Here is a 26,956-nt window from a genome sequence, read left to right as displayed (position 1 = left end):
CTCGTAAGGCTAAGGTCTCGTAACTTTTCTCGTAGCATCTGTACCTGGCATACTGTAACATTGGAGGTGCAAAGGCTACGAGAAAAGTTACGAGACCTTAGCCTTACGAGAGTTTTGTGAAACGGGGCCCAGGCCCCAAGAGAACGGGCAAAGTAATACAGCATGAAGATACACATATCATGGCAGATAATAGTTTATATAACATGTCTATATTTACAAGATATACAGTCGGACCACACTGATGTGACAACCTGGAATAAATATGCAGACAACAAGCACGACCGATGCACGATTACCAAACCTGAACTGTTAATAAGAAACTCACTAACATTTGCACGTTTGACCTCGAACGTCTCTACCAATGCTAAACAACAGTATTCTTTTTACTTTCAATAATTACATATTATCATGGTTTTCCGAATTGTGGTTTTCCGAAAGGTTCAAGCAAGAATAATGTCAAGAGGAAATAAATTAACCCTATGTCAGAGGTAGTTTGTAGAATACCAAAGGGTATCACAGACCACACTATTTAATTAAGACATCTAACATATAGGACAGTTAACATTGTTATCACACAGTTAACATTGTTATTACACAGTTACGTTGGTATTACACAATTACATTGATAATACACAGTTAACACTGATATTACACAGTTGACATTGGTATTACATTTACATTGATAGTACAAAATACAACTAACATTGCTATTTCACAGTTAACTCTGATATTACACAATTAACACTGATATCACATAGTTACCATGGATATTACAAGTTAACATTGATATTACACTGTTATTACAGACTGGAATCTTATCATGTATTATCTTAACAATTCTTTTTCTTGTTTTTCGACAAAATATTTCATTGTGGTTTCAGCTCCCGGATTCAAGAATACACTACTTTGTCTGATGGAGCCTGGCGGTGATTATCTTAATTTTATCGTAAAGGACGACATGGACACCGGTGTGAGGGGGTCTAGAGATAAGCAAACACGTTGCCTGTCAGTGCTAACTCTAAACTCTGGCAACTAAATTCTGGGTAGGAGAAAATGCAGTTATTCTTCAGCCCTGGTAGACGTACGCCGGGATGCCTTTAACGCCAAGGCCGGTAACTCTGAACAGCGATCCTGCCTGTGAGTTGACGGTATGGAGCTCACTGTCTGGAATGTCCTTCCTGAGACTGGTTACGTACAGCTCGTCCAGGTTCTTCCCTCCCCAGGCCGCCGACGTGATCTGAGAAGCGTCAGGCAGATGAACCTGCTGCAGCGCTGCCCCTGGTAATGACATAATCAGAATTTATTCGGGCGAAAGAATAACGAACTGTAACCACGCGTTATGTTTGATCTATTTTTGTTTATCGACATGTAGGAGCAGCCAAAGCAGTCATGTTTCACTCGGAAAGGAGGACTCAAAGCACAAAGTAACGGTTAGTTAATTACCGTAGATTTATAATCATGTCCTGTTTGTAACAAGCTGCATTACTTATTTATTTTAATTTTCAAAGTTCTAGGACAGAAATTCTTTAACATCTCATTACATTTGCATATTCATGGGCATACGATTGTGCAGCGTCTGCAAGTACACCAAAGACAACGTTTGAATCCTGTGTGGATCAAAGTATACAGATAAAAAACAACTCTGCTGTAGTAATGATAACAGAACCAAGCCCCTCACCTGTTCTCGGATCAAATTTGGCCATGCAGCCTCCACCTAAACAGGCCACCCATATGTTGCCGTCAGTGTCTATCGTCATTCCGTCAGGACTGGGAACCTTCCCCTTGAATTCTGGGACTTTGTCAAAGTCTACAGCCACTCTTTTATTGGCTGAAAAGAAATATAAACAGGTGTACTTTGTGTGTATCGTGACGGATTAACCATCTACACGCACGCGGTTGGGAACCGATGACCAGTTGCGTAGATGGATGGTCATGCTGTTGATCACTGGATTGTCTGGTCCAGACTCGATAATTTACAGACAGCCGCCATATAACTGAAATACCGTTGAATGCGGCTTTGTATCGTTTTGTAGCGTTTCATGGATTACCTTGCAAAGAACTGTTGTAATGCTAGAATCAGTTCTTTGCAAGGTAATCAATGAAACGCTACAAAACTATCTGATGTAATTTGTGGAAATGCGTTCTCTGCCACGTGTATAAGTACGTAACTCACATATATCTCCAGTGTTGATGTCGTAGTTGAAAGCGTACACTTTGCGTGGCGTCGTGTCGGCGAAGTACATGGTTGTGTCGTCCGGGGACCACGCCAACCCGTTAGAGATGCAAGTCTTTTCGACCTTTTTGGTCACTGTACCGTCCGTGTCCAGACAATACAGGTTGCCCTGGAAGTCCTCCAGCGTCTTGCTCATCGTGCCTGAAACAACAATCACATCGTACTGACACCATCAAGGTACGCAGTCTAGACTACCAGTTGTCCGACTTTCATTTTTGTAGAAGTCGCGGTGGCTGGGCGGGCTAGGCTGCTGACTTTGTGTACTGGCGACTAGGTGCCTGACTCTGAGGGTGCGGGTTCGAATCCCGGATGGGACTCAACCAAAAAAGTACGAGAATCTGTGCTTTACTAAGAAAGTGAAATCCCAAATACGACATATGTTGCATTTGACCACTTTCTAAATGGCATAGTGTAATCATAGCATTCGGCCGTGGGAGCTGTGTCAATCTACACTCATCAGAGGGGTACACACGGTACGCAGTCTAGACTACCAGTTGTCCGACTTTCATTTTGTGAAAGTCGCGGTGGGTGGCTGAGCGGGCTAGGCGGCTGACTTTGTGTGCTGGCGATTAGGTGCCTGACTCTGAGGGTTCGAGTTCGAATCCTGGATGGGGCCCAACCAAAAAAGTGCTAGAATCTGTACTTTACTAAGAAAGTGAAATCCCAAGTATGACATATGTTACATTGTTCCTAACACAACAACCACATTGTGCCTGTAATAACAATCACATTGTACCCGACACAGCAATCACACTGTACCTGACATAGCAATCACATTGTACCTGACACATTCACATCATACCGGACACAATGACATTGTGCCTGATGCAACAATCACATTGTACCTGACACAGCAATCACATTGTACCTGACACAGCAATCACATTGTACCTGACACAGCAATCACATTGTACCTGACACAGCAATCACTTTGTACCTGACACATTCACATCATACCGGACACAATGGCATTATACCTGACACAGCAATCACATTGTACCTGACACATTCACATCATATCGGACACAATGACATTATACCTGACACAGCAATCAGATTGTACCCGACACAGAGGAAATAGACCAAGTGAAGTCATGACGTGAGCAAAATTTGCAAGTTTACTAATTAAATGACAAAGGTCCATGGAACATAAAAAATGTGTTCAGAAAATGAGGCGGAAATAAAGAGTTGTGCCGTGTGACTGGACAATACCAGTTCCGGGCGGACTGCGAAATTTATTTCCGGTCACAGACTGTTTCTGAACAAAATTGAATTAGGTTGGTCCGAAAGACATCATTCCCACAGAAGTCGCAAGGATTAATACGTTCGTGGATCAACGAGTTATCCCCTTCGCAGAACAGATGCTTGATTAATACCGGGAATCGATGTAACCGCCGAATGCATTATATTGTACGTTGCAGTGAGCAACATTGAAGTGATATCACCGTCTTGTAAATGCTAAAATACTAGAGTCAGGTAAACAGCCGTTCAACCTTCCATGTCACGCCATGGTATCATTCAGGTCACATTATGCAAGGTTTTACTTAGTTTGGGCATAAAGGGACCTACCTAATACCCGCATCAGCTGCTGCAATACTTAGCACACTGTCGAGTTACGACCTTCAAATGCCACGATTTACTTACCACTCCATATTGTCACAGAAACTATTAATCTACTTTTTAGAAGGTAACTGCGGCTACTAACCTGCCCACAGACGTCCTCTAGAGTCACATTTCCCATCATTCATTCTGTTGTTGGTCCCGGGTTCTACTTCCGCTATTTTGCTGACGGTCTTGGTGTTCCAGTCGAGAGTTGAGAAGGTGCGATCCAGTCCGATTACAAATCCCCCTTTACTGCGGGGCACGACGAACCCTACACACCCATCTGTGACGTGGAGAGAACTGAGTGAAGACACATTTCATCAAGAAGTTGTGTAATGGCAGGTTGCATAGGGCAGTATGAAGTCGTATGTTTGTTATTAAAATTACATGCGCAAATGAAGTTTAATTGGTACTATACTAGGCTGTGTGTAATGTGAGTTTTTTTTGTGGCAATAAGCGAGAATTTGCATGTGAAATGTATGAAGTTGCATGTGTAAAATATGAGGTTACAATTTTAAAATATGAAATTGTGAGTGAAAAATGGATATTTTACATTTGTAACATTTAAAGTTACAAGTGTAACATGAGAAACAGCAAGTGTAATATGAACTTACGCGTGTAAAGTAAATTGCGTTTGTAATACAGGAAGTTGCGGGAGTAAAGTACAAAGTTGCAGGTGCATTATAGGACATTGCAGGTGCAATATACAAAGTTGCAGGTGCAATACAGGACGTTGCAGGTGCAAAACAGAAAGTTTGCAGGTGCAATACAGGACGTTGCAGGTGCAATATACAAAGTTGCAGGTGCATTATAGGAGGACATTGCAGGTGCAATATACAAAGTTGCAGGTGCAATACAGGACGTTGCAGGTGCAAAACAGAAAGTTTGCAGATGCAATACAGGACGTTGCAGGTGCAATATACAAAGTTGCAGGTGCAATACAGGACGTTGCAGGTGCAATATACAAAGTTGCAGGTGCAATACAGGACGTTGCAGGTGCAAAACAGAAAGTTTGTAGGTGCAATACAGGACGTTGCAGGTGCAATACAGGACGTTGAAGGTGCAATACAGGACGTTGAAGGTGCAATATTCAAAGTTGCGGGTGCAATACAGGACGTTGCAGGTGCAATATACAAAGTTTACGGGTGCAATATACAAAGTTGCGGGTGCAAAACAGGACGTTGCAGGTGCAATACAGGACGTTGCAGGTGCAATATACAAAGTTTGCAGGTGCAATACAGGACGTTGCAGGTGCAATATACAAAGTTGCAGATGTAAAATATGAAGTTGCAGGAGCAACATATAAAATTGCAGGTGTAAAAGAAAAAGTTGCTGCTACAACAGATAAAGCTGCATGAGCAATATGTGACGTTGCGGGTGTATTTATAAGAGACAGAACATGAATTCAGTTTTAAAACAGTAAATAACACAAATATATTGCACCATTATCAAAGTAACTAGATATACAATCCATACAAATTGTAATCGCCAGCAAACAAAAGGTGTCAGTACAAATAAAACTAACGGTGGTAATAGCAGTGAAAACACTCGGATAAAAATTGGAACTTCCACCTGCATGAGGCACAGTCTTTATTTACAAAATGTAAGTCCCCCTTCTCTCACAAAGCCAGTATTATAAAAGGTAGTTTTTCATTAACCATTTCGCAAGGAGGTTGTGACCTACCATTCTCAAGAGCGACATGTTTTCTCTAAGATACGAAACTCGTTGAAGCCAACAAGACAAAACCTCGGAACGCCACCCATCAAACAATGTTTCATTCACATCAGCAAACTTAGCTTATGTTGAGTGAGTGAATGAGTACGGTTTTATGCCGCCTTTAGCAATATTCCAGCAACATCACGGCGGAGGATACCATGAATGGGCTTCACGCATTGTAGCCATGTGAGGAACCGAACCGGAACCTTCAGCGGACGCTTTTACCAGTAACCTGGCTCGCCGCCCACTGCAATTGTACAACAATCCCAGCGCAGATCTAAACATTTCCATGAACCAATTATTGACATTATAATCATAACAGCTTGTCTTTTTGTCATTGCTGGGTTTCGATACAGATTGTTTTACCGATATAAGCAGAAATGTGCCATGATCATGATGTTGGTGATGTTGATGATGATGTAGATGAACATATAGAGATTTTACGTGCGCTTTCGTATTACGTATATAACACATGGACCCTTGTTGGCCATTACGTGTCTTGGTTGACGCCGCACTCAACAATATTACAGGTATATGACCGCGCTTTGTAAATACTCGAGTCAGGACCAAATAATTCAGTGATCAACAGCATGTGCGTCGCTGTACGCAGTTGGGATACGATGACATGTGTCAAACATATCAACGCCCATGACCACCGGAGTGATTTGACCGAAAGATGTTCTTCTGGATTAAAGTATTTTTAATATAAAGAGATATTAACATGATGTAATATACTTATGCTATATCCTTAGTCAGAGGCGACTAAAGGGACCGGGTGGTCGGGTTGACTGGTGGTCACTGACTTGGTTGGCACATGTCATCGGTTCCCAATCGCGTAGATAGATGTTCATGCTATTGATCACTGGATTGTGTTGTCCAGATTCGATTATTCACACACTGCCGCTATATAGCTGGAATATTGCTGTGTGTTTAGTAAAACTGAAGCTGAATCGTGAGGTTAAGTCACTGTCCTTGACTGAACGGCTGCAAATCAGGCCCAGTTATCTCATCACTGTATAGCAGATGTCAGATTGGCATTGACAATGACAAGTTATGTCCGATCGGGAGATATGATGCTCCCCAATAACATAAAGCTGTTACCACCAGACTATCGATGTTAAACAACGCTCCAGTCAGCATACCGTTCACCTCGCCTTCTGTACGCCTTGCCCTGACATGTGCTTGAAATCTGGACTCGTCAGTGTGCAAGGCACCATCCCACTCATGTCTCTTGTGCTGTAGATGTCGTTCCGATCAATCGTACCTATGGGGTGACGTTGGAGCAGAATTCAACGTATTGCATGCCGTCGGGGCCGGATGCCATGCGCCTTGAGTCGGTTCTGCACTGTCCTGGAACTGGTTGGACGTAAACTGGGAATCGTCCGAGCAGTCAAACTGGCAGTCTGCAATCGATTCCTAAATGTTGTCTTGTTAACGTGACGTCACGCATGGAGAGCTGCTCCGAGACACATCTCTCATGTTCCCATTATGGAGAATACGTCTCCACAGAGATGAGATCGTGTCTCGATGAACACCAAAATGTCTTGTCATCTTATTTTGAGCCATTCCAGTCTCCGGTATACCCACGCCGCAGAACTGCTGATTTCTATAAGCCGTGGCATGGCGTGCGCACAGTTTACGCTGAAACTTTCAACAACATTCCGAGGTGAGAGAATAAATAAATAAATAAATAAATAAATAAATAAATAAATAAATAAATAAATAAATAAATAAATAAATAAATAAATAAATAAATAAATAAATAAATAAATAAATAATGTAAAGAGATAGGTTTTCAGCAGTCTCCTGAAAACTGCACACAGAATCACCTGCTCGAATTTGGGGAGGCAAAGAATTCCAGATCTTCTGTGTAATAACTTAGAAGGCATTATCAGCTAATTTTGAGTTTGTGGATGGCACTGAGAGTGGAATTTCGGTTGATAATCTAAGAGATCTATGGGATTGGGGCAGAGAAAGTAAGTCCTTTAGTTACTGTGAAGAAGAGTCCTCTTTGTGTGTGGAGTAGGTGAGAAGGCGCTGTTTGAAGACTATCCGATCTTTCACCATTCTCGATATCTCCAGGGTATACGTTCCGATAAGTCTCCACTATACCCTGGACGCATCTACGGCTCTGCCCGATAAATTTATTACCTCCCTTTGCTGGCTCCGCCTTCTCACAGTAGCCAATCAGCTAGGCCGCCGTTATAACCGAGCTTGCCAGTGTCAACAAAGGTAGCGGTCGCAACTGCGAAGGTTTGCTCGCAGTGCGTTCCAGATTTTACGGAAATCAAACAAACAAATTGACAAGTCCGAAACATTAAAACAACAGTAGTATATACAATGGGGGTTCTGGACCACTTTCAAGAAAAGTCTCTACAAAGCCTTATTTACTAAATAAGGCTTTGGTTGGGGCCTTAGCTCTTGCTACTATTACCCCTACTACAAAAAAGTTGGCGGTAATTACTATGCCTATGTCACGTTTATATCGATGAAACAGTTTAACGTGAACCGCCTATGATCTCTTTGGTGTTCGTAATAAAGGCTTGCTGGACTTTTTGTATTCCCTGTTCTATGTACTTTTTTTTCTCGTCCTCGCTGATAGCAGACTTACGAGACTTGGACCGAATATCTTGTTTCATTCCGTTATATTTTGTGAGTTCAGAGAGGATTGAACGAAACTCCTCTTCTGAGATCTTACTATCAGAGAGTGCCGTGGAAATACGCTCACTCACTGTGTTGAGCTTTGCTTCGGCCAGAACCCTGATCTCGTCGTGTTTCAATGCCTTACGATGCAGTCTGCGTGATAATAACTTAAGCACCAACCCTGCTAACCCTGCCACCCCAGCTGTTATTTCAATACCTAGCACTATAGGTGCAGCCACGATGGTAGCCAACAACCCAACGCCTGCCGCCCCTAGTCCCATGCTGGTTGCCATAAGGGTAGTGTCAGCCCCGTCCACGATATTGAAAGCTCTATTGTACTTCTTACATAGTGCTTTCCGCGTGTCACGGTCTTGTTCTAGTTGACGTTTCACATCACATAACTGCCTCAAGCGGAACCCATCTACGGTTTCCAACGTCTTCGCTACTTCCTCTACGACTGGGTACAGACCCATCCTATAATATATATTATGAAAGATATTTTAATTGGGTTTCAGTTAATAGTCCATAAGTGAATTTGAATTCTACAAGTTCTAGACCACTATTCAGGGTAATAGGTGAGAGGTTAATAGACTTTCCTGTTGTAATAAAAACCCCACTGAGGCTTATTAAGCGGTTGTTTATATGACCCGGGGTATCCCGTTGTATAACAATACGACAATATTGACCTATGTGTTCGTCATACCAGTGTATTGTCAACCCGGGTACAATTTGGTGTACTCTTGAGGTGTTTTCATTGCTTGAATAAAAGAAGAATTCTATGATGAGTGTGGAAGGGGAGAATATATCAAGAATATTTAGATTACTCAAACGATTGCTAAATGTTAATTTATTTTTCAATGCAGAATTTAACCCATTTTTTTTGTCACCAATAGTTCCCATTTGTAATCCCCTCTCCGGAATGAAATCCCCGACCCAGCTACCGTTGTTGCTAATCTTAGAGATGGTCCACTCGTCTTTTAATGTGATATAAGGTGAGGCGAGTGTTAAGTTGATCTCCCATTTGGGCTCTTTAAAATCTGATAACGACACCCGTCTGTACACGTTGTCTTTAAAGTGCAGGATGTATAATTCATCTTCCTCACCAGGCTGATCGAATTCCTCCGTATCTCCTAGGTCGTTAAGCGTAGTGTTGGGTCGATGACTGGTCATTATTATACTATTACGATATAATTTCCAACTGGTTTTTTGATAATAGTTCAGGGGTGAACTTCATACCCATGAAGTGTATGTTGGCAGGCAGGAAGATATTGGTTAGTGATATCTTGTTTTCCACGATCACATTGACACCCTGCAGACTGGTGTTGGAGTTGGAACCCACCCGCACGTAAACGTTGCAAACTTGATACTGGTGTCGTTTCACCCACCCGAGTTTGATCCCCTTCACTATCTCGACATCATTCCCCGATGGTTCCCCTAGGTAGACTTTGATGATCAGTGTTGAGTTTGCCGGTAGATCCTCTAGTATAGTGACCACGCCTTCGAATTCAGACACCAACTGCAATTTCACGTTTTGTATGGTCGGTTTACTCGTTAGCATGTGGGCTGCCATAGTGTTGAGTGGGCTGACGACTATGCTACGTCTCTGAGTTGGGACGTAAGCCACGAGCAGGGTTCCATTGTTCACGACTTTGTTTAGGTGGTTGTCTTTGTTATCCGTGAACACGTAGGGAGAGACGAGTCTAATATTGAGAAACCAGTCGTCGTTATCGGGTAACAACACCCACTTGTCATCTTCGGTGAAGACGAGCATATATGGCTTGTTTCGGGCGACGGTAGTGCTCTCAACATCGTCTAAGTCGAACAGTTTACCCCCGAACGATGGGTATATTATCCAGTTATTACCGGTGTTGACAAGGGCGTACTTAGTGTTGACTTTTGCTCTTGCGGTATCTACTATATCACTTAGGGCTCCACCGGAGGTGACTTCAACGCGTTTGTAAATGTTGTTTTTCAGTTGAAAGGCGTACGGTGTACCATCTACTCCGGGAGCGTCGAAACCGCGCGTGTCTCCGAGGTCGGAGATCCCGATATTGACGCATTTTTTCACTCCGGGCCCTTGTGCGCTGGTCATTTTACATGAAGCGTTAAGCTGAGGTATCCTATATTTACAGGATTATGATTTATATCTAACACCGATATTGTCAGCTCAGGTATGTTGCCCTGGATTAATCTCTTATACTGCCGTGGTGAAAACGACTCGGTTCTACCGTCGTTGTATTTCTCAGTTTTCACCGGCACTGCTCTCAGTATAGTGGAAGGGTGGCCTCCTTGAATGTTGTACGTTGTGCTCACCTGACCGAGATGAATGTATAGCTCTCGGTACGGTACTAGGTCGGGTAACTTCGTGCCTGTGACGGTTGTTGTTGGTTTTATCTCGTCAGGAGACATACCGAGTATCCTCGCTAATGGTCGTCCTAGCCTCAAGGGGTTTCTTCCGTTGTTGATTAACACCACTGTACCGTTTGAGTCGTTCATCTTGAGTTCGGCTCCCAGGGGTTTGAAGACCTCGTCGTTTAGAGAGCACACGCTGTAGTAGCCGTCAGTTATCTGACTGCGAGTTCCACTGACGAACAGCTTGTTGTTGCTGGCGTTGATGTTAGTCCATTGCGGTAGGTAGGTGATATCGCAGAGTGCGACTTCGAGTTGACCTGACGTGTTATCGATCGCGTGCGTCAGCTGAACGGCCTCACCGCTCGTTATTCCTGGAAGTGTTATGTACATGTTAGAGTATATATGCTCATTATATAAGAGTTTTAAAATGTTGTTTTACCCTAAACTGGACGTAGATTTCTCCCCCATGAAGATCGTGGTTGCTCCTGAGTTGTATTTCAATGCCCAGCTTTTAGATGTGTTCGATAAGTATAAGCTTTCGGTGACTAACATCAAGGCAGTCCACGCTTGGTTCAACAACCCTATCCAGTTCTGGCAGAATCAATTAAACTTTGTCGTGTGGTGCGCTACAACGGGGTGTGGTGTGACATTGACCGACACTCGGCGTGGACCGCTGAGTCAGTCTGTGTTCAAGTTCCACGTGTACTACCAGGTCAGACGTATCCTTAAAGAGATCAGCGCCCCCCTCCCACAGGACAAAGCGTGGGACGCAACAAACAACCCGTACGATAGACGGGTCTACGAACGTATTTGCAATGAATTCGAAATAAGCCCGAAGACGGATTGGCGTTTGCCGGGGTTGAACCACGGGTTGGGTATTCCTTACAGCGATGGGCTCTCAGTAAAAGCATTTAAGAAAGATTTACTAACAAACTTTATGAAACGAAAAATGTTTAGTACTGGGAATTTTTTCCATGCATTAGATGATATTGTTCCTAAACCTACCAAATATGGACCAAAACCAGTGAAAGATGCAAGTGATGATTTAGTGAAACGAGGTATACTTAGGCAGGACTTTGCTTTGTCGAGTAATGAATGGAGGGATGATCGTATGGACTTTGAAGGTGGTGTTGCTTTCATAATCCAGAAAGTGGAGCAGTCAACCGCAGACGGGTGGAAAATGTTTATGCTGGATACGTCGAAAGGATTCACTCGTGCCGGGGTAGCCAGGTTGAACAACTCGATTCGAACGTACGTGTGGGAACTGTTGGGTGCACAGTCGATGACGCGTTCCAACATCCTCGGTAAGGGAACTGCTTTCGACGCTCAGAAACAGTTCGTTGCCAACGTTGAGGATGCTATCAATTCTCCAGTTGATCTTCCGCGGGCCATCGACCGTTACCAAAACGTGTTAGAATACGCCAGATCGAAAGTCAATTACGTGTTTGGCGTGGGGCTGTACATGGCTCCGAGTGATATGCAACTGAGAGTAAAAAAAGTGGTGGGTTATAACAACAAAATAGTCATAGCCACGAAGGATCAAAAGTTGGGTATCAACCCCGATATTAACACCACCTATATCCCACACATCCCACCACGTGAAACGGGTATAGTGGCGTCACCCCCGGAGTCTAAAGTTCATGTGGGGGTACCCCCCACACACCCTCATATGCAGGCTCAGCAGCATATTGATAGTAAAACGGCCCTGGTGGTTGGTGGGGTAGCTTTGGGACTTATTTGGTTAAAGATTTCTTAGCCGCTACGTACACCAGACCCGCCACGGCGACGATGGCTGCCCACAGGTTTTGGCTGAACCACGTGGCAGTTTTAGCCAGAGCGCCCAACAACCACGAGACGATGCTACCCAGGATGCCGGGAAGGGCTTCGGCGGCTTTACCAGCCAGTTTAGCTAGACCTTCCCCGAGTTTTTTTATCCAGTCTTTAACACCCCCACCACCACTTGGAGTTCCCCCGCCACCGGCAGGCCCCACAGTACCCCCTGTCAGTGACACCACCAAGGTTGATATGATGAAACCCAATGCAGTCAGAATGCTGGCGATGGTGATCCCTTGCTCCCGGAACAATATCCGAATCCTGTCTGCTAACGTGGTGTCTCGGTAGAGGACTTGATTGATGGTTTCCCGCACACGGTTGGTCTGGGATCAAAGCTTTTCTTTGTAGCCGGACGCTGTCTCCAACCAGGTCTGCCTTTCATCTTCCAAATTACGTATTCGTTCCTCGATGGTGGCTTTCATAGACTCGTCCTCAGTTTCACCGAGTTTTTTCTTTTCATAGGCGATGCGGTCGTCTATCTCACTCATTTTGGCCGTGCTTTTCCAGAGCTGACCACGAATGGTTTGCATCAACAGATCCAACCATTTCAGTTCCCGAAAGGTAATTTCGAGGCCCGGGAAGGGCTTGTTCTTGTAGTCGTCCAACACCTTTTCAATATCATAAGTCATGTTTTGAACCGATGTGGCGTCCCTGATGCCTTCCAGATCTTGACGGGCCTTCGGAGGAATCTTAGGTCGCTCGCCACTGTACTCTGTGAAACCTAGTTCGCGGACAAAGTCAGGTCCATGTCGACCGCTCAGTGTTACTAAGGCAAGCGGTTTTCTCGTGCGTTGATTCGCGAGATCGATCCCCTTAAAACGCAGCGTACCATCTCTATCGAGGGTAAACCTGGAATAGTACCTTCCCAACGGTTTGATTTTGTCTCTCTTTTCAACTGCGTTGTAATAAGCGTCGACGGCTTCCTTCACGAGTGAGCCACCTTGCGAGAGCTTGAGGTTGTTTATATCTTCGACAGCCGGCTGTAGGCCAGTACTGAATGAGGTCTCCTGCTCGGCCTCTGCATCATCCATAATATAATCCCACATATCATCCATAGGTATGTCTTCAGCCATTATTTAGTATTAAAAATATATTTCGTTTATATATAACAATGTACGGCAGAAAATTAGATCCTTTCAGAAGATTGAGAGAGCCATTAGGAGCCAGAGCCGTGTGCCAGTCGGTGACCATCACCAACAATCCCAGCAAGATAGACCAGAATCAAACTCTGCTGGTTAGATTTCCAAACCTTGGTGAGAATGACCTCATTGTACCAGGCACTGTTCGACTGGCGTTCAATATCACGTTGACCTCCAACAACGACAAACGCGAGCTAGTGCGGAACGTGGGGCGAGCCATCATCAAGAAAACGACCGTCAAGATCAGCGGTAACGAGGTGCTGAGCATCGACGACAGCGACGTGTTTCACTGCTACAGGGATCTCTGGAAAAGCGAGGGAGAACGAGTCAATGATGTGTACCAGGGTATCAGCAAATCAACCCGGGCGCGCATAGGGTATGTCTTCACGCAAGACCAGCAAGACAAGCTATCGGACGGTGAAAAGGCCATCGCTCGAGCGTACGGGAATCGATTCTGCGTGCCGCTCGACTTCGAGTTGCTCACGGGACACGCGCTGTTTTACCAGGCCGCGCTGGGTGATAGGCTCGAATACGAGCTCATGTTTAACGACTATAGCAAAGTAGTGCGTACGCCGAACGGTGATGAGGCCAGTTATGCCATAGACAACATCTCTCTGGAGTTCGACATGGTCACTAGCCCGGAGCTGGCCAGGCAGGTTCGAAGTCAGTACTCTGGGAAGATGGCTATCCTGTACGATCGCGTACTGAGGCATAGATCAGTCGTGCGAGATAAGAGCGACACTGTGTGGAATATCAACCTGAACGTGCCGGCGCGATCGATGAAAGGTATCCTGGTCATCCCCGTGGAGTATTACGATCCATTCCGGAGGGACAGCGAGAAGTTTTTCAACCCCGAGATTGAAAAGGTGGAAGTGACCATCGAGGGCGTGCCCAACCAGCTGTTCAGTCATGGTATGAGACCACACCAGCAGTGGGATGAGATAAAAAAGCTACCAGTGGGGGATTACATAACAAAGGACCTGGACCTAAGCTCCGTGCAGATCGGTGAATACCTGACCACCAAGTACGCCCTATGGTTGGACATGCGATCCACGGATGATGATAAACTGCACGGTAGCGGGCGCCGTATAGATAACGGCAGCGAAGGGATAACCATCCAGATTACTAAGAAGGCTCAACCCGCTGGTAAGTTGAAATTATATCTGTACGTTATTATGGACGCGCAACTTAATATAGACAATGGGAGATTTGTGCAAGGCATCTACTAGTGGGGGTACCCGGGGGTACCCACAACTACCCACTGACCCACACTGCGCCATAGTGTGCGGGCAGACTGGCTGTGGGAAGACCGTTTTCGTGTTGGATATGTTGGAGGGTTACTACAAGGATGTGTTCGATAACATCGTTATCATGTGCCCTACTCTGAGCATGAATAAAACATACGTGCGACCTTGGGTGATGACGGACCCGGACGTACACAAAATCGACCCTGGAACACGCCTGCAGGACTGGTTGAAATCTCTTCACGAGAAATTTAAAGGAGAACCGACGCTGTTCATACTGGACGACTGCAGCGCTAATCGCGAGATAACAAAAAAGAGAGACATGCTATCGTACCTGGCCTTCTCCGGCCGGCATGCAAATCACAGCGTCTGGGTGCTAACGCAGAAGTTCAACTCGGTGTTGAAAGACCTCAGGGAGCAGACGCGATGGGTGGCCTTATTTCACTGCAAGGACAGGGATTCGTTCGAGGAGTGTTTGAGAGAGAACGATGTGATGAGTAAATTAGAATGGGAACGGGTGAAGAAACAGCTCGCTGAAACTAAACACGCTAAGCTCGTGGCTTATATAGTATGCTAAACAAAGCTAAGCAAAAGCTAAGCTAAAGCTAAGCAAAGCTAAGCAAAGCTAAGCTAAAGCGAAGCAAATGCTAAGTATAGCTATGATATTTGAAGTGTTTGTCGTGTGCAACTTAACCTTCATTTCTCTGTGTTTTGTCTGCATCGGGTATTATATAGTTAAAACTAAATCTTACTTGTTATATTATAAGATGGAGTGTGAGGAATTACTCGAACTACACTCACTCTACACTCCGGATAAAATTCACAAAATGTCAGCCGAAGAAATCGATAAGCTGTATGCTAGATACGAGTCCCGGCTCGGAGCAGAAATGACAAAGACAATAGGATCGGCTATGACCCAGATATACACCGGTCATACTTCCTTCCCATTCCACCAGAGCGCCGACTTTACCTGTGGGAAGACCTCGAGAAAGACCCTTTTATCGAACACGCCGTGAGCTCTATCAGCTGCGAGCTGTACCACAAATATGGTATGTTGTTGGCTCCAGTGACGGCGGCGATTATCACGGCAAAGCATTGTCAATTTGAGAGAAAGAATAATAATAATAGTATAGATGGATGCTACACAGGAGACCCCAGTGGGGGTACCCCCCACAGTGAGGGAAACCCCAGTGGTGGTACCCCCAACAGTGAGGGAAGTGGGGGAACCCCCCACACCCCCAACAGTGAGGGAAGTGACCCCTTCAGTGGAGGTACCCCCAACAGTAACCAGACAGAAGAATCCTAAGAGAGTAGCTGCCGGTAAAAAACGGTGGTGTAACCAACATAAAGTGACCAACCCAACCCGACTGTTGTTGGCTGTAGGCGTAACTGCTGCCTTGGCTATCTCGTGGTTATACGTGGGGGTACCCTCCCACAGTGAGCCCCCACCCAACAGTGAGCCCCCCACCCCCACAGTCGACCCGCATATCATGTTATAATTTTAATATTTTATATCATATACATAATGTCTGAGGGGAAAACGTTCGTCAACGATGCATACCACGCCACAGTGGTCGCCAGTCTAGCCGTAGGGTACGCTCGGTTGACTAAAATGGTGCTTAAACAACCAACTATCAAGCTAGATTTCAACCTGCAGGATATGGGTATGCTCATAATGAACCTTGGTATGGCGATGGCCACAAAAGACATCCTAGTAAAACAAGGGATAATACCTGAAAATATAATGAAATAAATATAGGATGGCCACGATAGCTATGATGGCCGGTGGGGCGTTAGTGAATGCCCTGGCATTTTCCGGGAGTAATTTCCTCTTCTCGAAACTACGAGATGATCACGCAATACAGGAAGAAAGGAAGCGGCACAATCTCCCTACTGAGAAATTACAAAGGGCACAGGCCGAGTACGCTAAAAAACGCCTCCAGAGGATCGATTTTATTAACGAACAACTCACGCGTAAAAACCATGCTGTTCAAACATTCAACGATGTCGATGAAGCAATGAAAGAATACTACCTACTAACTGGTAAACGATTGGAACCGCTCAATAAACCCACACTCGCTCAGTACTACACACCATCCAAGGGACAAATGAATCGTGAACTGGTCTTCATAGTGTTGGGTATAGCAGCTACTGCGTTGGTTGCGAAGCAATTAAATTACAATACCTATATAAGTAAACATGAGACCCGCTCCATACCGATGTGAATACATACTTATGGGGAAGACCGAGGCCTGTGGTAGGAAATGCAGGAATCAGAGGTTCTGTTGTTTCCATATGGGAAGTCCTAACTACACGTGTTCTGTGTGTGGTATCGGGGTTAAAGGACACTACTGTCTATGTAAAGCTCACGGAGCGAACGTACGAGAATACAAAAGGCTACATAAAAGAACGTAGGCGACTGCTCAAGATAGACTCCAATTAAATGTTTTACAATATATCCAACAGTGCGTGAAACAGCCACTTAAGGGTTACCTCCCTTTACTGTGAACCAATTAGACATTGGTTCTCTTAGGTGTAAACACTATGACTACTGTGCGCGAGCTGAAGCGGGTCGCAAAACAGAGAGGTGTGATCGGGTATTCTCGAATGCGGAAGTCAGCATTGTTGAGATTACTAGGTTTAGAAGCACCTCCTACGGTAACACAATTAAAAGCTCAAGCAAAACAGCTTGGATACACGGGTTATTCAAACCTGGGGAGAGCCGGGTTAACCGCATTGTTATCACATGCCCCCGTAGCAAAACCTCCCACTGTAAAACAACTGAAAGCCGAGGCACACGATTTGGGTTTAGGCGGGTATTCCCGTATGAGAAAACCACAGCTTGTAGAATTATTACGACAGAATAGAGCTATTGACCTACAGTTCGTGCGCACTGAGCGCGCTGTAGGCAACTATTTGAGAGGTTGGCGCATGCACGTTGATAGAAACATAGACATTACAGATATCAAGCCTCTGATAGCTGATAAGGTCAACCAGGAACTAAATAACCTAGGAAGTATCAAGTTTCAGATCACAGTGAAAATGTCGCTCGATAAGCAGGTTGGGAGTACCACTGAATATGTTCAGCCTTACTTCCGAGGTAAACAAGAGGTTGTCACACACACAGAGACCATTGACGCATCAATCGATACCAGTTTTCAGCAGATACGAGAAAACCTAGAACGCTACACACACTTGGGGTCCGGGTGGGCTGTAGATAAAATCGATAATGTCTATCTAGACATAGGTAACTACGTGCTGTTCAGAGGCGGGTCATACCTAGCCTTGCCTCCCTACTATAGGAACAAACATGCCATAGTAAACGTTAAGAATAGAGGAAACGATTGCCTGAGGTTAGCTATCTGGTCAGCCTTATTTCCAGCTGGCACTCATTCAGATAGGCTTTCTAGCTATCCCCAAGACGATGGGCTCAACTGGGATGGTATAGATGAACCCACCCCCATATCCCAGATCACTAAAGTAGAAAAACAGAATAATCTGGCTATAAATGTCTTTGGGCACGAAGGTAACACAACAATAGTACACAGGGTCAGCCCGGTGAAGGATCGCCAAGTTATCAATATATTCATGATCCAGCGAGGTGATAAGTATCACTACACATGGATAAAACACTTTAGCAGGCTGTTGTATGACCAATCGGCACACAGAGAAAAGACCCACTTCTGTGAACGATGCCTACATGGCTTCACACGAGCTGATTTATTAGAATCCCACCGGGATGATTGTCAAGGTGTGGGGCAGACGGCCATACGAGTCGACATGCCTAAGGAAGGTGATAATATCCTAAAATTCAGTAACCACAAGAACCAAATGTCTTTGCCTTATATCATATACGCCGACTTCGAAGCCTTAGTTGTGGGTGTGGATTCCCCCAGTGGTGCCGCCGGCGAGGCTCCCATCACCCACAAAACACAAGAGCATAAAGCCTGTTCGTTTGGATACATTGTCGTCCGTTGTGACGGGGAAACGAAAGCTCCGGTAGTGTATAGGGGTCCTGACGCGGCTGAAAGGTTTCTAAAGTGTTTGCAGGAGGAAGAAAAAATTATTAGGAATGCATTGTATAGAATTGCTCCCATGCGTATGACCCGAGTCGACAGGCTAGCTCACGCTAGTAGCACTAACTGTCACGTGTGTGACTCACCACTTAACGGTGATTCGGTGAGAGATCAATGCCACATAACTGGTAAGTATAGAGGCGCCGCTCACAGCGCGTGCAACCTCAAGCTTAAAATCAACCCTAAGACAATAAACATCCCCGTTGTCTTTCACAACTTGAGAGGGTATGACTCGCACTTGATCATGCAGGCCATCGCGAAAATCGATGGTAATATAACGTGCATCCCCAACAACATGGAGAGATACATCTCCTTCAGCTTAAACGGACTTAGGTTCATTGACTCGTTTCAGTTCCTCCTGTCGTCACTCGACAGTCTGGTCAAGGCCAACAATACCTTCCCTATCACCGATCGATACACAGACGCCGAGACTAGACCCCTGCTTATGAGGAAGGGTGTGTACCCCTATGAGTACATGGATAGTTGGGTCAAGTTCACCGACACCAGACTACCCCCTATTGACTGCTTTTATAGCAAGCTGAATGAGGCGTCCGTCTCACGAGATGATTACTCGCACGCGACTAACGTATGGAATAAACTGGGTTGTAAGAACCTGGGTGATTATCACGACCTGTACTTGAGGACAGATGTACTGCTGTTAGCCGACGTGTTTGAGACATTTAGGCGGACGTGTTTCAAGCAGTATAAACTCGACCCCGTATGGTATTACACCAGCCCAGGTCTGTCGTGGGACGCCTTGCTTAAAAAGACCGGAGTTAATTTGGAATTGCTCACAGATTACGACATGCACCTATTCATTGAGAAAGGCTTGCGAGGTGGGATTTCCATGGCATCCAAACAATACGCGAAAGCAAATAATCAATACGTGAAAGGTTACGATCCTAACAAGCCAACCAATCACATTCTCTACCTCGACGCAAACAACCTGTACGGCTGGGCCATGAGTCAGTATCTACCTACAGGGGGATTCGAATGGGTACCACACGTTGATGTTATGGGGGTTGCACCAGATTCGAACAAAGGGTATATCCTCGAGGTTGACTTAGAGTATACCAAGGAATTACACACATCACACAACAGCTACCCCCTGGCCCCCGAACGTATAAGGGTTAACCCAGACTGGATGTCTGAGTACCAACATAACTTGTTAGGTGGACGTGTGACAGACGTTGAAAAACTCGTTCCTAACTTAATGAATAAGACCAAGTACATCGTTCACTATCGCAACCTACAGCTGTACCTGTTGTTGGGTATGAGGCTGACCAAAATACACAGGGTGCTCATGTTCGACCAGAGCCCATGGATGGAGCCCTACATCAGAATGAACACAGACCTACGAAAAAAAGCCACCAGTGATTTTGAGAAAAATCTCTACAAGCTCATGAACAACTCGGTGTTTGGTAAGACTATGGAGAACCTGAGGAAACGCGTGACCGTGAAGCTGGTTCGGTCGAGTGAGGAAGACAAGCTCAGGAGATTGATAGTCAGTCCGGCATTCAACCGTAGTAAGATATTCACAGACAACCTGGTTGCCCTACACATGAAGAAAAGCCACATAAAATTCAACCGGCCTGTTTACGTGGGGATGAGCAGCCTCGATTTATCCAAACACCTGATGTACGACTTTTACTACAACGAGCTCAAGAAATAGTACGGCGATAGGTGTGAAGTGCTGTACACTGACACGGATTCCCTGCTGTTAGAAATTCGAACCGAGGACGTGTACGAGGACATGAAAAAACACCTCGATTTATACGACACCAGCGACTACCCTAAGACCCATGCCATACACAGTACGGTAAATAAAAAGGTCCTAGGTAAGATGAAGGACGAGTGTGCTGGCACGCCCATAGCCGAGTACATAGGTTTGAGACCTAAGATGTACTCCATACTGAAAGCCGACAATAGTGAGATCCGGAAGGCTAAGGGGGTTAAGAAGTATGTGGTGAAACAACACATCAAACACGCCAGATTCAAGGAAGCCCTGTTCAAGACCCGTACCTTTAGGCATAAAATGAACACACTTAGAAGTGATGGACATAAGATATACGGACTGACTATAAACAAGACGTCCCTGTCGCCTATGGACACGAAACGTTGGATAGCTATTGATGGGATAAACACATACGCGTATAGACATGAAAAAATTTGAGGCTATTTACTACCGCCCGCGTGGGTACTGGAAAGGAGCTAGCGCAGTAGATAAGCTAGCTAAAATAGCGCGAGTACCCCCGGAGGAAGCCAAAGCGTGGCTTGAAAAACAAGCCCTGTGGCAGATCTATTTGCCGGAACCACGCTACGTGCCTAGAAGGAGGTTCGGTATTAACATACCTAATAGCGTTCACCAGGCAGACCTACTGTTCCTACCCCACGACAAGAGGTATAAGTATGCCTTAACCGTAGTGGACGTAGCCAGTCGTTACAAGGAAGCCGAACCCTTGACCACGAAAGATTCGGCCCAGGTAGCCAGAGGATTCGAACGCATATACAAACGCAGTCCGCTGACGTGGCCAACAGAGCTGCAAGTTGACCCCGGACGGGAGTTCATGGGTGCCGTGTCACAACTGCTAGCCAAACACGATACAAAGGTCAGGCGTGGCACGGCTGGAGCCCATCGCAGCCAAGCCATAGTTGAGAGATTTAATAGGACTTTGGCTGAGCGCTTGTTCGGCTATCAGTATGCTAGGGAGATGACCACCCCTGGAAAACGATCGACTGAATGGGTCACGAGGTTACCCAAGGTGGTGTCGGCAATCAACCATGAAGTCACCCGTCTCACCGGTAAGAAACCGGCAGACGCTATCAAACTAAAATCAATAGTTGCAGAGTCGGCCGCTCCATTGCGTGGGAAGGAGAAACAGATACCAGATAGGGCCCTAGTGAGGTATCTATACCAGACGGGGGAACACGAGGGTGATAGCCGTAAGCGGGCCACCGATCCTATATGGTCAGTCAAAACTTACAACATAGATAAAGTGGATATGAAAGCCAACGAACCTAACTTGTACTAATTGAGGGATGGGCCGGGTAGGGGGTTTGTAAGAGAAGAATTATTGATCGTACCGTACGGCACAGTGTTACCTCCAACACACGTTAAGTAGTAGGGGTAATAGTAGCAAGAGCTAAGGTCCCAACCAAAGCCTTATTTAGTAAATAAGGCTTTGTAGAGACTTTTCTTGAAAGTGGTCCAGAACCCCCATTGTATATACTACTACAACATATGCAAGAACGCCTTCTACCTCTTCCAGAGAACCTCGGCATGGTTTCTGTTGCCAAGTATAATCGGTTAGATAATTCAAAAAACGAAAGTGAGTTGTGATTGGTTCGCTCAACTTCCCAGTGTAGACACCTGACTGGATCAAAAGACAGTCAAGGGAGGTAATACATTTATCGGGCAGAGCCGTGGATGCGTCCAGGGTATAGTGGAGACTTATCGGAACGTATACCCTGGAGATATCGAGGATGATCTTTCACAGGAAGCCAGTGGAGGTGGCGTAGGACTGGAGTGAAGTGCGGGTGGTCATGCGGGCTTCTGGAGATGCTGGATGACAGTGGAACCTTGGAGGAGAGAATTACAGTAGTCTATTCAGGAAGTCACATAGCTGATCGGAGCTTTCCACGTCTCGGAGTCAATGTGTCTGTGCATCTTTCCAATCACGGAGAGGTGGAAATTAGCTAATGTAGCTGTGTTCAAGGCTTGACTTTTAGACGACACCGATCTGTCCTTAACAGCGCCGAGATGTTTCACGTGGACTGAAGATTTAATAAGTGTGTTGTCACCAGAGTTATTGGTGTCTGGAATCTTTGCAAGTTGTTGATACATTATGAAATCAGCCACCGTCCACCTTGTGGTAACTGGAGGTCATCCACTGGTTAACGTCCGAGATGCATAGCTTCCATTGATGGTATTTCAGATGTTACAGACATATACAACTGCTGATCATCAGCATATCCATGGAAAAGCTTTGAGTGATTCCTAATAACATTGCCCGGGTTCGGTGTTTTTGTTGTTTGGTGGTTTTTGTGTGAGCGTCTTTTTCCTGCTGTCAGGTTATGTGTTTTGGGGCTTTATGTACTTTATATTGGTACTAGTTATGTAAGATTATATGCGACCTCAAAGGTGGATAATGTACCCAAGACTTTGAAGGTTTGGGTGCTTTTTAGTGGGCTTTGGAGTGTTTGTCTTGTTAGGCAAGTATTGAGGTCAGTGTTCAGTGTTCAGAGGTGGACCATGTCGTTGGTGCGAGTGGCGGGGCAGTGTGAGGACTCTTGTTCATATGGGGTCATGTGGAGACATTTACTGAGCTGAATCATGTCGTTGGTGCGGGTGGCGGTGTAGTGTGAGGACTCTTGTTCGTATGGGGTGATGTGGAGACACTGAGCTGAATTATGTCGTTGGGTGCGGGTGGCGGTGTAGTGTGAGGACTCTTGTTCATATGGGGTCATGTGGAGACACTTACTGAGCTGAATCATGTCCTTGGTGCGGGTGGCGGGGCAGTGTGAGGACTCTTGTTCATATGGGGTCATGTGGAGACACTTACTGAGCTGAATCATGTCGTTGGTGCGGGTGGCGGGGTTGTATCTAAAGATCTTGCCGATGTCGAGGTCGACAAACAACAGCGTCTGTGTGGAGTCCTCCCAGTGGGGTCCTTCTCCACACTTGGTCGCCACATTCTTCAACACTGTCTCCACTGTATACATCGCTGGTCTGACAATAACTGAAATTTTGGTATGTAAATATTATTAGGTGAAACAAGCCATATATGAAGTATTTCAGACGTTTCGTCGACATACAACGCTACATGTTTGGTGTTTTAAGAACCGGAACAGGTTAAAGTCGAGGAGTAAGTGACTCCATTAACCCAAAACCTGTACAAAGTATGCGCCAAACATGAAGGTCTTACGTTTGCGTCGAAATATACATAAAGGCTGAAGCATTAACAGGCAATATTACTGAGTGGATAAGTGTTGTTTGAGGTATGAGCCGTGAGGGAGAACTTGAAACATTACAGATTGATAAATCCGCTACGTCGCTATATTGTTGAGCTTACCTGTGTTAGTTGTTGGGGAAATTTCGCGTTTTGACATTTTGACCTAGAGGTGCAGCAACTGTTGTAGACGTTATTGTCAATAGTTCCGAGACAGGTAGGAGCAGAGAATAGCGAGAACGACTAGTATGGGACTTAGTCAGTTGATATCGATATCAACTTCTATGCTGTCATCGCGTGAACGAGACATTTTTTCATGAAGGTTTAGGTCACCGTCATAGTCTGTGACGAAATCAGCTGAAGACACTGAAACGCCGTGTGACTGCTATTGTTAGTTACCATCTGAACATTGTGTCTTCAGAAATTTTGTGCGGTGCCTGCATCATGATTTTTTTTTCTGTTCGAGTTGTTTGTTAGGACCACAGATTATGTCACTGTCATAATGAAACCACGTTCAAACGGCCCGTGTGAGCAGAAATAACAACTATACAGAATGGTGTATCTAGACAACTAAAATCTTTCAGACGGAACCTGGAATATAACTTGTGCAAGGACATTGGACAAACAGGCTAGTCTGTGGCACGGGGAGCAGCGTCATTTGGGGTGACTGATTAACATCGTGTTAGTGAGAGCTTACTTTATGCGACGTGGTATTCCGGACTGGCACGGTAAAACTTAAACTATATCAAACTGTTTTTGCAATAATGCACTAGAAACAACATCAAAGTTGCAAGAATTGTTAGGAATGAAAAAGTAGTTCTGGGTCAACAAGATCTTATGGCGAGGCCTTGATTAACCAATCAAAGTCCTCGAATCGGTGTGTGTTGCCATCTGTTCGTACCGTGTGTTGGTTGTAAGATTATGTCACTGACAGATACGTGTATGTTCGTAACAAGTACCATGTTTTAAAGATAGCGCATGGTATCAGAACTTCTCTCAGCATTGTAAACAGCCCCAAATAGACTATACGTTAAAAAAACTAAAAATGTTATGTGTGATTTCGTTGTCCCAACAGCTGCCATTATCCACAACCAACACGTATTCATAAGGAGGTCAAAACTTCGGTTGTGAATTCGTTGTGGAAAAACGCGCGCGATTGTGTTCTGTTAACACATAGAGAGACACATAATGACATTACTTGAGGCAGCTCTAAATCACTGCAGCCGGTCTAACTCTGGAGAAATATGATTAAATAACTTTCGTGGAGAGCAGTACATACATGCAATGAACTGAAACAGGTAGTTAAGCATGATCACGGCGTGCTGTGGGTACAAAAGAGGCTCATCTCTCGGCTATCAAAGCAACACAAAGAAAGCTATTTCGCTTGCAAACCAAGAAAAAATTATGAGAATGTGGGATTCGAACCATAATTATAGGATCTGGCACAATTAAATCAAAACCCATTTGCACTATCAATAGACATTTCAAAACTCACGGTATGGTCGGTTGTATGCGGTAGTATATACTAGTATGACGCCCGGCCAAGGTGTCCAACTCTAAGAGACGAAGATTTACTGACGGGTCTCAGTAACAGCTATATATCCTGTTACTGCTGAGCGGCTCATGGTTCTGTGCTATACATCTGATGACGCAAGGAAGCCACACCCAGCCAGGACTCTAGCGCCAATCACATACAGAGACATGTACATATGTAAATGAGGTAGACACACTTTACTTGATGTATTCATAAACATGTGGCAACAGAAGTGGGGCCACCATGTAGTACATAGCTAACATAAAATGGGGGCAACAGCGATCGCTGACGACTGGCCATTTTAGTGTAAAGCGTGATGGAAAGCCATATCCTGCCAGAACCAGTAAACTATAGTGTGTGTTGAGTGTTACCGTTATATCCTGCCAGCACCAGTAAACTATAGTGTGTGTTGAGTGTTACCGTTATATCCTGCCAGGACCAGTGAACTATAGTGTGTGTTGAGTGTTACCGTTATATCATGCAAGGACCAGTAAACTATAGTAGTGTGTGTTGAGTGTTACCGTTATATCCTGCCAGCACCAGTAAACTAGTGTGTGTTGAGTGTTACCGTTATATCCTGCCAGCACCAGTAAACTAGTGTGTGTTGAGTGTTACCGTTATATCCTGCCAGCACCAGTAAACTAGTGTGTGTTGAGTGTTACCGTTATATCCTGCCAGGACCAGTAAACTAGTGTGTGTTGAGTGTTACCGTTATATCCTGCCAGAACCAGTAAACTAGTGTGTGTTGATTGTTACCGTTATATCCTGAAAGGACCAGTAAACTAGTGTGTGTTGAGTGTTACCGTTATATCCTGCCAGGACCAGTAAACCAGTTGCAGTTACATCAACCTTGGACTATCCAGAGATACCGGAGACCTCCTCCAAACTAGGGTCGCCATGCAGCTTGGTGCAAACGTACGTCACAATTAGTGTCAACCGACATGCCTCTTTGATAATACTCCATAACACTCAGTGATAAAACCCTATCACTAAAACACTATCACATTTCATTACCACATTGTACGACAACAGTCTCCGAAAAAGCCTGTGATAACACCTTTTCCTAGAACAATATCATACCGATGTACTGACTAATATCACTGACTGATCAGCACATTTTGACCGTGAAACCTGAAGTAACGAGCGTGGAACGTGACTGAAAGTATCCTTCACCTATCACAGTGCCATCTAGATCGCAAGGACCTACACACGCTTATTGCCGAATCAGCAATGATTGCGTTATCCCGAATGCACACACAATATTCCGCATGTGGTAAGAGGGTACAACGAGGTGACTGTTTGTTCAGTATCGAGTAAGGAGCACAAATGTAGGTCAAGGCTGCACATCGTGGCCACGTCCGAGTCGCGTTACCTTTTGGCACAAACGGCTGATTTAATATCGTGTATCCTCACTACCTGATAGTGATATAGTACAGCGAACTTCAACAGTGATTTCTTGTGATTATTGAACTGGTTTTACCACGCGACCACTTGCTCATACTCCCATCTGATTTACCCATCTGTCCTCGAAATATTGTTCATTTATTATGCACCCATTCAAACTTAGAATAGTAATACCGTGTGCAATAAGGATGGCGTTTTCAGATTCCGTATTGCACACCCAAACTCCGTAG

At 45.0% G+C, this 26,956-nt stretch overlaps 1 protein-coding gene across 1 annotated transcript; it reads right to left on the bottom strand.

Moving 5' to 3' along the window:
• Nucleotides 1–180: 180 nt before the first annotated feature.
• LOC137290208 (regucalcin-like) lies at nucleotides 181–25,438 on the bottom strand. Its single transcript, XM_067820936.1, has 6 exons — nucleotides 25,284–25,438; nucleotides 23,402–23,578; nucleotides 3,939–4,118; nucleotides 2,174–2,374; nucleotides 1,679–1,828; nucleotides 181–1,278 (listed from the first exon to the last, which is right to left on the bottom strand). The coding sequence occupies exons 2-6, from the start codon at nucleotides 23,559–23,561 to the stop codon at nucleotides 1,067–1,069; spliced, it is 903 nt and encodes a 300-aa protein (XP_067677037.1). The 5' UTR covers nucleotides 23,562–23,578; nucleotides 25,284–25,438; the 3' UTR covers nucleotides 181–1,066.
• Nucleotides 25,439–26,956: the final 1,518 nt, after the last annotated feature.

Source organism: Haliotis asinina, chromosome 7 (genome assembly GCF_037392515.1).
Source record: "Haliotis asinina isolate JCU_RB_2024 chromosome 7, JCU_Hal_asi_v2, whole genome shotgun sequence".
Classification (NCBI taxonomy): Eukaryota; Metazoa; Mollusca; class Gastropoda; order Lepetellida; family Haliotidae; genus Haliotis; species Haliotis asinina.
This window is presented reverse-complemented; position numbering and strand designations above follow the sequence as displayed.

Coding starts and splice junctions, on each gene's coding strand:
- LOC137290208 (XM_067820936.1), bottom strand. CDS start 23,561: ATGTATACAGTGGAGACAGTGTTGAAGAATGTGGCGACCAAGTGTGGA. Junction 2,375..3,938: donor TAGAGGACGTCTGTGGGCAG/GTTAGTAGCCGC, acceptor TTGTTGTTTCAG/GCACGATGAGCAAGACGCTG. Junction 1,829..2,173: donor CATCAACACTGGAGATATAT/GTGAGTTACGTA, acceptor ATTTCTTTTCAG/CCAATAAAAGAGTGGCTGTA.